A 14,012-nucleotide genomic window follows, 5' to 3' on the forward strand; every position below is an offset into this window, starting at 1 on the left:
CGTCACTTAACTTGGATTTTAGCCTTTTGACTCGACCTGACTTGATACCGTCCCCAAGCCCAGATACTAAAAATGACGCTATTAAAAAAGTGTTAAGAAAGAAAAAAGTCGGATATAAAGACTACACTGTATCAACAAAAAACGGATTTCAACTTGCAAAACATGCGGGAAGAAAATTAGACGGAGGCGCAACAACTTCCAACTTTGTTCGACATTTGAAGTTGCACAAAGAACGGTAAGTCGTGGCTAATATAGCCAACAGCTATATCATTTAATATCTTTGCTAGTATAGCATGTAGGCTAACGTAACGTTAAATCAACGAGCCTCCACACAGTCAGCCAGTGCGGGTACGTGATCATTGCACCCAAGATTGAGCTACAACTGGCTAGGCAGTTGGTAGCCTAAATCCTGCCGGATGTTACTGCTGTTCCTAAAACAATTGACATATGTTAGCCTACTGTAACGAGAGAGAGAGTTGGTCGATAGATTGTGCCCCATAGCGACTATTTCCATGGAAATATAAAGTTTATTTGGAAAGTAAAAAATATATTTTTAAAACCATTCATGATTTGTGTAATATTCTAACTATTACTCTTGTTAAAAATATGAAATGGTATTACATTTGGTGAAGAGCACATTATGACTTGTTTAGGATTCAAAACTCAAAGTTTAGGAATTTAGATTTGTCGGTCTTGATTTGAGTGCCAAGACTTGTGACTTACTTGTGACTTATAAAGCAATGACTTGTCCCACCTCTGGTACTAACCATGGAAAGTCCCTCAAAAACAAAAATGAAAGCTTTGGAGTTGAGGGTAGGGAAGTCAGGATCAGGAGGGAAATGTGCTGTGGTGTTGCCTTTTGTGAAACCTTAAGTCCATACCAGAGTGGATTCAAAAAAGGAAGGACTAATCTATGCAAGAGACTAACGAATCATTTATCTGTATATTCAACAGAAATGTTTGCGTTGATTTTTGGTTTTAAATGGATAGTGGTGCGACCAAGAAGAGTAGTAATATTGTTGGAACTCTACAACAGTTTTGTGTAGTTTAAGATGGACGGTCAGAAAGTGAGGATTTATGGTTAGAAGCAATGACACTGTTGTTGGGTTTACAAAGAAATGGTATTGAAATTAGATATACAGGTGCAGTTGGGTAGAGGGGAAAATTAAAAAATGAATTCTGGAAAAACGGGTTCGATTTTTGGCAGAGACAATAGGATGAACGTAGTAAGGGAAGACATTTTTATTGTACAAGGAAATCTATACGAGAAATAGTGTCATGTAATGGGAATAGTAGGGGGGGAATTATGTTGTGTAAAATGAGATTTGAGCATACAGGATTGGATACATCTTTTAAATTGATAGGGAAACATGGTACTGGAATGTGTAATGGCTGTACGGTTTAGGAAACGGTTGAACACGTATTATTATTTTGTGAGATGTATGATGTAGAAAGGGAGAGGTTGTGTGACAGGGTCGGAGGAGTTGGACAGGAATGGGGAGTGGGTGGTATTTTGGGTGGGGTGATGGGAGTAGTGAGGTTTGTAGAGAATTATTTTATTTAAAATTCTGGGTAACTTAAGAGAATATTTTCAATCAAACGTAATCAATCAAATGTATTTATAAAGCCCTTTTTACATCAGCTGATGTCACAAAGTGCTATACAGAGACCCCGCCTAAAACCCCAAACAGCAAGCAATACAGATGTAGAAGAGCGGTGGCTCTGGAAAAAAATCCCTAGAAAGGCAGGAACCTAGGAAGAAACCTAGAGAGGAACCAGGCTCTGAGGGGTGGCCAGTCCTCTTCTGGCTGTGCCGGGTGGAGATAGTACATGGCCAGATTGCTTTGCTTCCTTTAGTGCATACACTGTCCAGTTGTTTGTGTAGCCAAGACAAATAGCGGTATAGATAGGTCGTGACTGGCCTCACACAGTCGGTGCTGGTGTTATGCACCTGTCAGTTGTTTGCATTCGCCAATTTCAAGAACAGAAAGTCTGAGTTCAACAGGTAAAAGACTGCTCTGTTAATTGTATAGGACGATTAACGTTCTTAAGTGCATTGTACCATCTAAACCGCTGTGAAATATATTTTCCATAACCAATAATATTGTATTTCCAAAATTAAAATAAGACGCAAAACATTTACTTAAACATGGGAAGCATATAAACAGTGAACATACTCTGTATAACAGATCTACCGCTTCTTAGACTTGCTTTAAATGAGAATGACAGATCTATAACTCTAATTTATATGCACATTTGGATGGTCTCCCAAAAGCTACATACTGCAGCTTTAAGGGTTAGGGATGTCCCAATGATCCCTGATAGCACTAACTCTGGAAAGTATCTCGTTCAAATACGAAAGTGTGAACTAGTCCGACTTAATCAAACAGGTAAGACTGCTCTGTTACATGTGTAGGAAAAGTATATTCAATATTGATTTAAATATGTATAATATCGTATTTTGAAATATGATTTTCGTATTCGAAATGAACTGTTAGCTAAAGTGTTATTTTACGTTAGTGCTAGCCCTAAAGGACACGACGCTGTCCAGCCAAGACAATACAAGTCAAACACCAAGAGACTGGTCAGCGTTGTTTTAGCTACATACAGGTTTAAAGGGTAACATTAAGTAGCATAACCGTAACAACATGTAACATATGGCTTTGCGTTAGTATACACATCAGATCTCCCAAAGCAAAGTGACACCTCGCTTTTACAGTTTGAGTTATTACATAAATCCGATCAGAATTCAGAAGGTGCTATTTCGAAATTGGGTAGGGCGTCTTCAGTTTCCCTTGTCAGGCATTGCATAACAATTTGTAATTTGTCAGAAATGTCCAGATCAACTAGCCATGTCAGCAAACATTTTAGCTAGGTTTTGTAGCCCATAGATTTTGTTGTAATGTTTGAGACACTCAAAGATGACATGAATACACATTAGACATGGCAAAATGTATAGAATTGCAAGAAAATGACCTTTTAAAACAGCAAAATGTTCTCTGCACCCTGTGACAAAATGTGTAGAATTGCAGGAAATATGCTTTAAATCTGCTAAATTCTCTACACCAACAAGAGGGGTGTGAACAGTTTTATCATGAACAGTGCTTGTGTCCATAGAAATAGACGTGGGAGCGAGATGTTCCCCAATGTTGGAAGGGGGGCCTGAGTTAAACCGTTTGGGAACCCCTGGTGTAGAGAGTCATTGTACCATCTAAACCACTGTGAAATACTCTACATGAAAAAGTATGTGGACACCTGCTCGTCAAACAACTTATTCCAAAATCATGGGCATTAATATGGAGTTGGTCCCCCCTTTGCTGCTATAATAGCCTCCACTCTTCTGGGAAGGCTTTCCACTAGATGTTGGAACATTGCTGTGGGGACTTGCTTCTATTCAGCCACGAGGATTAGTGAGGCTGGGCGATTAGGCTTGGCTCGCAGTCGGTGTTCCAATTCATCCCGAAGGTGTTTGATGGGGTTGAGGTCAGTGCTCTGCAGGCCAGTCAAGATCTTCCACACCGAACTCAACAAAACATTAACTGTACGGACCTCGCTTTGTCCACAGGGGCATTGTCATGCTGAAACAGGAAAGGGCCTTCTCCAAACTGTTGCTACGAAGTTGGAAGCACAGAATCGTCTAGAATTTCATTGTATCCATATTAATGCCCATGATTTTGGAATGAGATGTTCAACGGGCAGGTGTCCACATACTTTTGGCAATGTAGTGTATGTAATAACCCCAAAATATAACTGTTTGTACTTACAGGTAACCAGATCGTGACTACAACTAAGTCTTTGACCACACTGTGTCCTTATATTGGACGCCGTGGGGCGGCAAGTAACCTAGTGGGTCGAGCGTTGGACTAGTAACCGAAAGGTTGCAAGATCGAATTGCCGAGCTGACAAGGTAAAAATCTGATGTTCTGCCCCTGAACAAGGCAGTTAACCCACTGTTCATAGGCCGTCATTGAAAATAAGAATTTGTTCTTAACTGACTTGCCTAGTTAAATAAAGGTTAAATAAAATATTGGTGAGTAAAAAAATCTACCCTTTTAACAGAGGGGCATACATTTATGGTACAGCATGACACCACCGTTGTACTACAAATCACTGTGTGATACAAGGCATTTGGTTGCTGGCAATGGGAGACAACATTTTTAGGTTTTAATATGTTGGTTCACATAACACAGAAAAATGTAATAGCCATATACGATAGAATTCCATTGAACCAAGAATAATCGGTTCTAATTTAAAGTTTTAAATAATGTACGGCAAATATTGAAATATTGTATGATATTAAACTTTTCCAATTTTATTTGTGTGTGACTCAAGGTCTACATGAGGATTGACGACAACCGGGATGTTCTTAGTTCAAATCTAAGATTCCAGGGTAGTGGACCTTCTTCCACTGAGATGTTGAGGATTGGAGAACCATGGCTCAGTTTCAAAGCTTGATATGGATAGTAAGTTAAACGGTTGGGTTTTGTAAGCTTAGTAGCTTGGCATCATTTTACGCTACAGCAGTAAATGGCACCAGACAGTATGCTCAGAGTGTACACCAATGATGTACAGTGCATTTGAAAAGTTCAGACCCCTTCACCTTTTCCACATTTTGTTACATTACAGCCTTATTCTAAAATGAATTAAATCAATATTTTCCCCCATCAATCTAAACACAATACCCCATAATGACAAAGCGAAATAAGATACCTTATTTACATAAGTATACAGATCCTTTGCTATGAGACTAGAAATTGAGCTCAGGTGCAACCTGTTTCCATTGATCATCCTTGAAATGTTTTTACAACTTGATTGGAGTCCTCCAGTGGTAAATTAAATTGATTGGACATGATTTGGAAAGGCACACACCTATGTATATAAGGTCTCACAGTTGACAGTGCATGTCAGAGCAAAAACCAAGCCATGAGGTCGAAGGAATTGTCCGTAGAGCACAGAGACAGGATTGTGCCGAGGCACAGATCTGGGGAAGGGTACCAAAAAATGTCTGCAGTATTGAAGGTCCCCAAGAACACAGTGGCCTCCATCATTCTTAAATGGAAGAATTTTGGAACCACCAAGACTCTTCCTAGAGCTAGCAGCCCGGCCAAACCGAGCAATCAGGGGGAGAAGGGCTTTGGTCAGGGAGGTGACCAAGAATCCGATGGTCACTTTGACAGAGCTCCAGAGTTCCTCTGTGGAGATGGGAGAACCTTCCAGAAGGACAACCATCTGTGCAGCACTCCATCAATCAGGCCTTTATGGTAGAGTGGCCAGACGGAAGCCACTCCTCAGTAAAAGGCAATGACAGCCCGCTTGGAGTTTGCCAAATGCCTGAATGCTAAGCTTCTCTTCTGGAGGAAACCTGGCACCATCCCAACTCTGAAGCATGGTGGTGGCAGCATCATGCTGTGGGGATGTTATTCAGCGGCAGGGTCTGGAAGAATAGTCAGGATCGAGGCAAAGATGAACGGAGCAAAGTACAGAGAGATCCTTGATGAAAACCTGCTCCAGAGCGCTCAGGAACTCAGACTGTGGCGAAGGTTCACTTTCCAACAGGACAACGACCCTAAGCTCACTGCCAAGACCATGCAGGAGTGACTTTAGGACAAGTCTCTGAATGTGGTCCAGCCAGAGCCTGATCGAACATCTCTGGAGAGACCTGAAAATAGCTGTGTAGCGAAGCTCCCCATTCAACCTGACAGAGCTTGAGAGGATCTGCAGAGAAGACTGGGAGAATCTCTCCAAATACAGGCATGCCAAGCTTTTAGCGTCATACCCAAGAAGACTCAAGGCTGTAATCACTGCCAAAGGTGCTTCAACAAAGTACTGAGTAATGGGTCTGAATGTGAATGTGATATTTCAATGATTTATTTATATATAATATTAATTATACATTTGCAAAAAAATCTAAACCTGTTTTTGCTTTCTCATTATGGAGTATTGTGTGTAGATTGAGGGACAAAACTATTTAATACATTTTAGAATAAGGCTGTAACATAGCAAAATGTGGAAAAAGTCAAGGGGTCTGAATACTTTCTGAATGCACTGTATATTGGAAGCAGTTCTCAATAGGAATGAATGGATTTTTACATTCAATAAAATGTTTCAATGGTGAAATGACTTGTATTTTATTATTTCTTTGTTGAAGTGGGGACAGTAATATTACTACAAAAAAACTAACGAATAGGTCAAGTTTAATTCACGTCATATAATTAATAAGTATGCATTACTGTGTCTAATAGAATATAGGCTACTTATCAAAAACGAATGTAGACATTAATACATGCATTTCTATAACTTTCTAAATCTTTACCAAAATGGCTGCATGGTGCTCAATTCAGCGCCCTTTTAGTCATCCTGGCTTTATACTCCATTTTTGTTTTGAAAATGGTTTGGTCTTTGAACATTGTCAAATCTTCCAGCAGGGGACATGGCCTTGCAAAAGCAAATTATTATATTTCCTCTTTGAAAAAAATCAATCTGAGTAAGTAAATTTCACTAACATTTATTAATCAAAACATGGAAATCTTAACTATGCTTTCTCTCTATTTGGAACTTTCAATCTGAACTCTCCTCCTGTCACATCTCTACCTTAACCCCAAACTCTCTTCAACCCTGCTTCGTCAATGTGTGACCCCCCCTATTTTTCAACTGTGGTAATGTGTTCATTTTCTGTATTTACAGATGAACCTAGCTATCATTTTGACACTTCTAACCATTGAGCGCTCTAGTGCATGTGGTAGAGCAGAGTACAGAACAGGTGTTGAATGCTGTCCTATGTGTTCTCCAGGTAAGGACCAGCTCTGTATACTATATGGATTATTATGAAGAAAATACATTTCAATACCAATCAATCCATGTCACTGATCTTCTATCCCACAGGAAACCGGGTACATAAACACTGTACAGAATTTACAAGTACTTCCTGTGCCCCCTGTACCGACTCCACTTTCCTTGATGAACCCAATGGTCTTACGGCATGCATACTGTGTACAAATTGTGACCCAGGCTTTGGTTTGATGGTAAAGCAGCCATGTAGACCTTCATCAGATACGGTCTGTGGGACACTGGAGGGGTTCTACTGTCTAGACCCAACTAAGGATGGTTGTAGAGCAGCCCAGAGACACAGCAGCTGTAAACCTGGCCAATACATCAGTCACACAGGTATGTCTTCATGCAAATCTTCCATTGACATCAGTACATGATTTATGCAGTCATGAGTTAAGCACATCTCAAGTTAGGATCCTTAATGAGTTTCACCCTGTGTTGGTCCAGGAACAACATCTACAGATACTGTGTGTTCTGACTGTACTGGTGATACCTATTCAGATGGATCATTTACATCCTGCCAGCCACACACACAGTAAGTGTGGCTCATGCAAATGGTTATTTGCGTCAAATACTGCAATATGCGAACAGTTTTCATAATGTAGAACTGAAAGTTGGATGACTAAATTGTTGATTATCAGTGGTCTATTTCTCTTATTATAGATGTGATACCTTGAAGCTTCAGCAAATTAAACCTGGAACTCATTGGTCTGACTCTGAATGTGGACCACAGACCTCCCCTCCCATAGCAATAATATATGCTGTGGTGGGGGTGGGGGTGGTGGTACTAGCTGTGATAGCAGCAGTAGTGATAGTAACTACTACAAGAAGAAAAAGAAAAGATCCTATACCTGGTGAGATTATTTGGGGGAATTGTACAGTTTCATTTGTTTTAATTGCCCAGATGAACAAGTGAGAAACATCCAACACTGAATCAAATCACATTTTATTTGTCACATGCACCAAATACAACGGGTGTAGACTTTACCGTGAAATGTTGCTTACAAGCCCTTCCAAATGATGCCGTTAACAAATAAATACAAAATAGTAACACGAGGATCCAAATAAAATACACAAGAATGCAGCTATATATACAGGGCATAGAGTACAGTTCCCGTGTGGCTCAGTTGGTAGAGCATGGCGCTTGCAATGCCAGGGCTGTGGGTTCAATTACCACGGGGAACAGTATGGAAAATGTATGCACTTACTACTGTAAGTAGCTCTGGAAAAGAGCCTCTGCTAAATAAATACAATAATGGATACCTAATGGATACAGGAAGTACCAGTACAAGATCACACAAGATGAATAAAACTAAATACACAAATGTTCTGAAAATCATGACAACACCCCTGTCAAACAGTATGTTATCAAGTTCTAAATGAGTTTTTGTTTCAATGTTGATTCTTGTACTTTTCCAGAGACACAAATCCCTACAGAGGTATGTTAATGAATAACCCCCAATACCCACTTTATACAGCAGTATTTTCTATCATACTCACTGTGGTAAGGAGATGGCTGACATGAATTTATATTCCAACAAGGGTTGCACTTTTTAATGTTTTATTGAGTTGAGGTTTCCTTTTACTAGGTATCAGACACAGAGGGAACATCAATGCTGTTTGTGGGAACAGGTAAGGTAGCCGATAACATCAGAATGGTATAGTATGCTTGAGTTCATGAATTTCAGCCAGATTTGAACTAAAACGTGTCTTCTTATGAATATAATACAGATTCAAGCCTCCAGGACATACATCAGAACAAACACAAAGGAGATTTTGTAAGACACTGAACCTGGTCTTTGGATACTGGTACCAGATACATTGAGCAATTGCCCTTGAACTGAGGAAATCTACAGATGATTCCACAACATCCCCATGGACCTTATGCATCTGTTGATGATGTACTGTAGATTCTGTTGACACAAACAGTGCAAAGGACATACGAATGAGATTTCCTGGACACTGGTATGGGGAAAAAATGGGCTCCATTTGTTGAGTGACCATGGATTTGTATAATCCCACAGAGGAAACATCAAGATGCAATGGTGCAGTGTATGTCCAGTGTCACCCATTTTTTAAATTTTGTTAAACTTTTATTTAACTAGGCAAGTCAGTTAAGAACAAATTCTTATTTACAATGACGGCCTACCCCGGACGATGCTGGGCCAATTGTGCACCGCCCTATGGGACTCGCAATCATGGCCGGATGGGATACAGCCTGGATTAGAACCAGGGGCTGTAGCGACTCCTCTTGCACTGAGATGCAGTGCCTTAGATCGCTGCACCACTCGGGAGCCCTGATGCATAGCAACGGGACAAATGTTCTGTAAACAGTTCTATTCTTACAATCCTCCTAAAATATATATTTTATTGTCACACTGGGATACGTGCTGTGAAATGTGTTGTTTTACAGGGTCAGCCATAGGAGTACTCTGCCCCTGGAGTAAATTAGGGTTAACTGCCTTGCTCAAGGACACATCGACAGATTTTTCACCTTGATTGTATAGTTATTTATATTGTACAGTTCCTTTGTGTTTAATGTGTATGTTGTAGGTATTGTATTATACGTTGCACATTATTCATTGCATTGATAATGTATTGATGTTTTTGAATACATGGGTTTACAGTCTATTCTATTGATTCCTTTTGATTTTCTGTAAGTCATGGGTTGTGATTGTTTCACCACCATCAGTGCTCAACCTATTGTTGCTGTAAGTGTATTGCTGGTGACTAATCTAATGTCCCCTCTTGGGATTAATAAGTAGAGGATCTGCAATAAAATGAATACAATTAGGCCAGCTAACTTTCTTAGTGTTTTATGTACAAGTGTCCCAATGACATTAGCTAAATTGTAAAAATGCTATTGAATAAAGCAAAATGTGAACTGCAAGGATGTGAGTAGGTCAGTTTAGTTCATCTGTATAATGAAACTCCTGATATTTCAGACGTATTATTGACTAAATTCCAAAACAATTCTTAATTTCTTCAGAGATTCCAAATGAGAAGGATTATGTTGACATTCCTTTAAAAAGTGCATCCTTCCTTGAAGACTGACTGATTGGACAGGTGAATTGGCTCCACATGGGTTTCACCTGTCATTTATACCTCAAGGAAGGATGGAAGGCAGTGGCGGTCAGTGCCGTTTAAGATTAGGAGGACGATTTATTTTAACGAGCATGGCCTTATTTATATTACAGCATATTCATGACTGTCATTCATATTCCATTCACCCAGCTCAATGTAACAGGCTAGGCTAGGTTTAGGCTACTACATAATACTCACATTTTCCCTATACCCATCATGAGATTGCTACAACCTAGCCTACGAATAAAAGTTTACAAAGTAGGTGCACAAGTTGAGAAATCAAGGTGACAGACAGTGACACATTCAATGCGGCCTTGCACACTCTTCCTTGCATCTATCTAGCTGATCTAGGGTGTAATCAATAGTCCAAACAACTGCAAATTAGTTTCTATTGGACAAATTCAAGAATATTTATCCCTGTTTTGTTCCGTTAGCTGCTGTTTAAGAAACGTTTTTCAACCGAATGACCAGGTTTAGGTGCCTCTGAACGGGGTATGATAGTCAGGCGCACCGTTTTGTGTCAAGAACTGCAACGCTGCTGGGTTATTTACGCAATAGTTTCCCTGTATATCAAAAATGGTCCACCAGCCAACTTGACACAACTGTGGGAAGTATTGGAGTCAACATGGGCCAGCAACCCTGTGGAACGCTTTCGACACCTTGTAGAGTCCATGCCCCGAAGAATTGAGGCTGTTCTGTACACTCAGTGTATACAGTATTTGAGTGCTATGAGCGTGTACAATAATTATGCACTCATACGTGTACTGAACAACAAGTTGTGACCTTTGTTCATTTGATAAGGTTTTATGGGTATACAGACATATACTGATTAACCCAGCAGTGCTCTAACTTTAACAGTGTCATCTATCCCTCTGCCTTAAAACCCTCTTGGTTGACTAAAATTGAATCTAAAACTAAACTTGACAAGAAACAAAAAAGAAAGTAAAAACTTAACTTTAGGTTACAAGACTGTTCAAACTAAAACTGATACCAGAACCAACAGAGATCTAGAATTACATATAAAAACCTGTGAAATGAAAAAAAAGAATGAAAAGCCAAAATTGTAAAAAAATAAATAAAAAAATGAGGAGCTGAAGTAACCTTGGTCATCTCAGTTTTCTGTGTGTTTCTTTGTATTGAAGGCTGAGTTGATAGTTCTTCTGGGGGTCAGGAATCTAAGGGGGTGCAGTAGAAGAGCCAGCAGATAGCCATGGTAGAAGAGGAGCTCCACAGGCTGAGAGAGGCCAGCCCTGAATGGGATCCTGACATTATGTTATCTTCTTGTATAAGACCTAAAACGAATCTAATCTTGCATGGTGGCCTTGTCTGTGTTTTGGAACATGGCCACAAACACAGCTCTTCCAGTGTGATTATGCCTCTGCTATCTGCTTCAGTTGTTTTTTTTGTCATTTGTGAGAAGTGAAAATGAAAATAAGGCGCAAAACATTTACTTACAGGGAAGCATAGAAATAGTGAACATACTGTATAACAGATCTACCGCTTCTTAGATTTGCTTTAAATGAGAGTGACAGAGCTATAACTAATTTCTATGCAAATTTGGTCTGGTCGCCCAAAAGGTACATACTGCAGCTTTAAGGGGGTATGGACGTCCCAAGGATCCCAGATTGCACGAACACTTGAAAGTATTGTAATGAAACAGGCAGGGAGCAGGTCTCGAACCCTCGACCTTCTAAGCCCGAAGTCCGGCGCGCTATCGACTATGCCGCAAAAGCATGCTCGTGCGGCAGAGTCGATTTCCGTGCTTATAAACCCAGGGTCGTTACACTATCTTGCTCATTAACGAAAGTGTAAACTAGTCCGAGTTAATCTAACAGGTAAAACTGCTCTGTTCCATGTGTAGGAAAAGTGTATTCAATATTGATTAAATATGTATAATATCGTATTTTGAAATATGATGTTCGAAATGAACTGTTGGTTAAAGTTTTATTTTAGTTAGTGCTAGCCCTGAAGGACACGACGCTTTACGTCCTTTAAGTGCATGCGCTGTCCAGCGGTTTGTGTAGCCAAGACAAAATGTAGCTTATCTAAATTACATTATTGTACCTTCATTATGCTAGCCTATCTACATACATTATAAAAGACAAACACCAAGAGGCTGGTCAGCGTTGTTTTAGCTAGACACAGGCTTAAAGGGTAACATTAGGAAGCATAACCATAACATATGGCTTTGCATTAACGTAAACTCACCCCATTCCGTACAAATGTGCGCAACCGCAACATTCAAACGAGGCTACAAAGAAAACTAATGGGACTGTGTTGACTTCAAAATCGGGGGTGTGAACTAGGTTTCTGTTCAAGCGTTGATCTACATGGTAATGGTTCTATAGTATTGGAGAGAAGTTGAAAAAAGCAACTATTTCTGTCTTACAATCTCTCTCCACCAGGTGTAGCACTTCTCTCATCGTTTAAAAACAAGAAATGGACAGTGACGGGGTAAGGGGGGATATCTAGTCATTTTTTGAGTCATCATTGCATGCGATCATCATTCTCAAAGCCGCTGTTTACTTCTAAGATCACTTTAGCACCGCCCTAAAAACCCGATTCAAATTCGACACAAACCTTCAAATAGGTATGTAATGACACATTATATAAACTCTTTATAGTGTTTTATTTACATTTTAGAGGCGATAAGGTGATAAATTGGACAGATCGAGTGAAAAAAAGCAATTTTCCCACACAACATCTGTCCTTCTCACTATCACACATCAGTTTCGCTTCCCCACCCGCCATTTTTAAAAAGACTCGACGGGGCTCATTGCCTGCTTGTATTATGCAGAAACGGGCAGCGTTTAGGTCATGTAATTGATAATGGTGGAAAGGGGAGAAATTGTGCTTTACAATGGTATTGACATTACAGTTGATCTGGAAGTATTACGTTTTTGGGGCGTTAAAATAAGGGCAATTGTACGGACCAAGGCTATGTACGAGTTTACGTTAGTATACGCATCAAAACTTCCAAAGCGAAGTGACACCGCGCTTTACATTTTTGAGTTATTACTTAAAACCGATCAGAATTCCGAAGGTGCAATTTCGAAATTGGGTAGTGCATCATCAGTTTTCCTGTCATGTCAGGCATTGCATAATATAGAGAGCAATTTATAACTTGTCAGAAATGTCCAGATCAACTAGCCCATGTCAGCAAACATTTTTTGCTAGGTTTTGTAGCCCATAGATTTTGTTGTAATGTTTGAGACACTCAAAGATGATATGAATACACATTATACATGGCAAAATGTATAGAATTGCAAGAAAATGACATTTTAAAACAGCAAAATGTTCTCTGCACCCTGTGACAAGATGTGTAGCATTGCTGGAAATATGTTTTAAACCTTCTAAATTCTCTACACCAACAAGAGGGGTGTGAACAGTTTGTGTCATTAACAGTGCTTGTGCCCATAGAAATAGACATGGGCGCGGGTTGTTCCCCAATGCTGGAAGGGGGGCCTGAGTGAAACAGTTTGGGAACCCCTGCTGTAGAGAGTCATTGTACCATTTAAACTGCTGTGCCATGCTCTACATGACCAAAATTATGTGGAAACCTGCTTGTTGAACATCTTGTTTCAAACTCATGTGCATTAATATGGAGTTGGTTCTCCCTTTGCTGCTATAACAGCCTCCACTCTTCTGGGAAGGCTTTCCACTAGATGTTGGAATATTGCTGCAGGGACTTGCTTCCATTAAGCCACGAGAGCATTAGTGAGGTCAGGCACTGATAATGGGTGATTAGGCCTGGCTTGCAGTCAGCTTTCCAATTCATCCTAAAGGTGTTCAATGGGGCTGAGGTCAGGGCTCTGTGCAGCAGGCCAGTCAAGTTCTTCCACACCGATCTCGAACATCAAAACATTTCTGTACGGACCTCGCTTTGTCCACAGGGGCATTTGTCATGCTGAACCAGGAAAGGGCCTTCCCCAAACTGTTGCCGCAAAGTTGGAAGCACAGAATCGGCTAGACTGTCATTATATGCTGTAACGTTAATATTTCCCTTCACTGGAACTAAGGAGTCTGAACCATGGAAGAAACAGCCCCATGCACTATGCATTGGGGCAGGTAGCGTTCTCCTGGCATCCGCCAAACCCAGA

General features: G+C 40.2%; 1 protein-coding gene across 2 annotated transcripts; it reads left to right on the forward strand.

The window, feature by feature from the left end:
• Positions 1-2: 2 nt before the first annotated feature.
• On the forward strand, positions 3-9,626 carry LOC139557810 (tumor necrosis factor receptor superfamily member 14-like). Of its 2 annotated transcripts, XM_071373023.1 has the most exons (10): positions 4-235; positions 3,767-3,907; positions 4,333-4,463; positions 6,685-6,790; positions 6,883-7,164; positions 7,276-7,363; positions 7,492-7,682; positions 8,248-8,267; positions 8,418-8,460; positions 8,560-9,626. In XM_071373023.1, exons 3-10 carry the CDS (start codon positions 4,434-4,436, stop codon positions 8,616-8,618), a joined length of 819 nt encoding a protein of 272 aa, XP_071229124.1. In that variant the 5' UTR covers positions 4-235; positions 3,767-3,907; positions 4,333-4,433; the 3' UTR covers positions 8,619-9,626. The 2 variants fall into 2 exon arrangements, with proteins under 2 accessions (XP_071229123.1, XP_071229124.1); XM_071373022.1 differs by lacking the exon at positions 8,248-8,267 and having other exon boundaries at positions 3-235.
• Positions 9,627-14,012: the final 4,386 nt, after the last annotated feature.

This window comes from Salvelinus alpinus, chromosome 28, assembly GCF_045679555.1.
Source record: "Salvelinus alpinus chromosome 28, SLU_Salpinus.1, whole genome shotgun sequence".
NCBI lineage: Eukaryota > Metazoa > Chordata > Actinopteri > Salmoniformes > Salmonidae > Salvelinus > Salvelinus alpinus.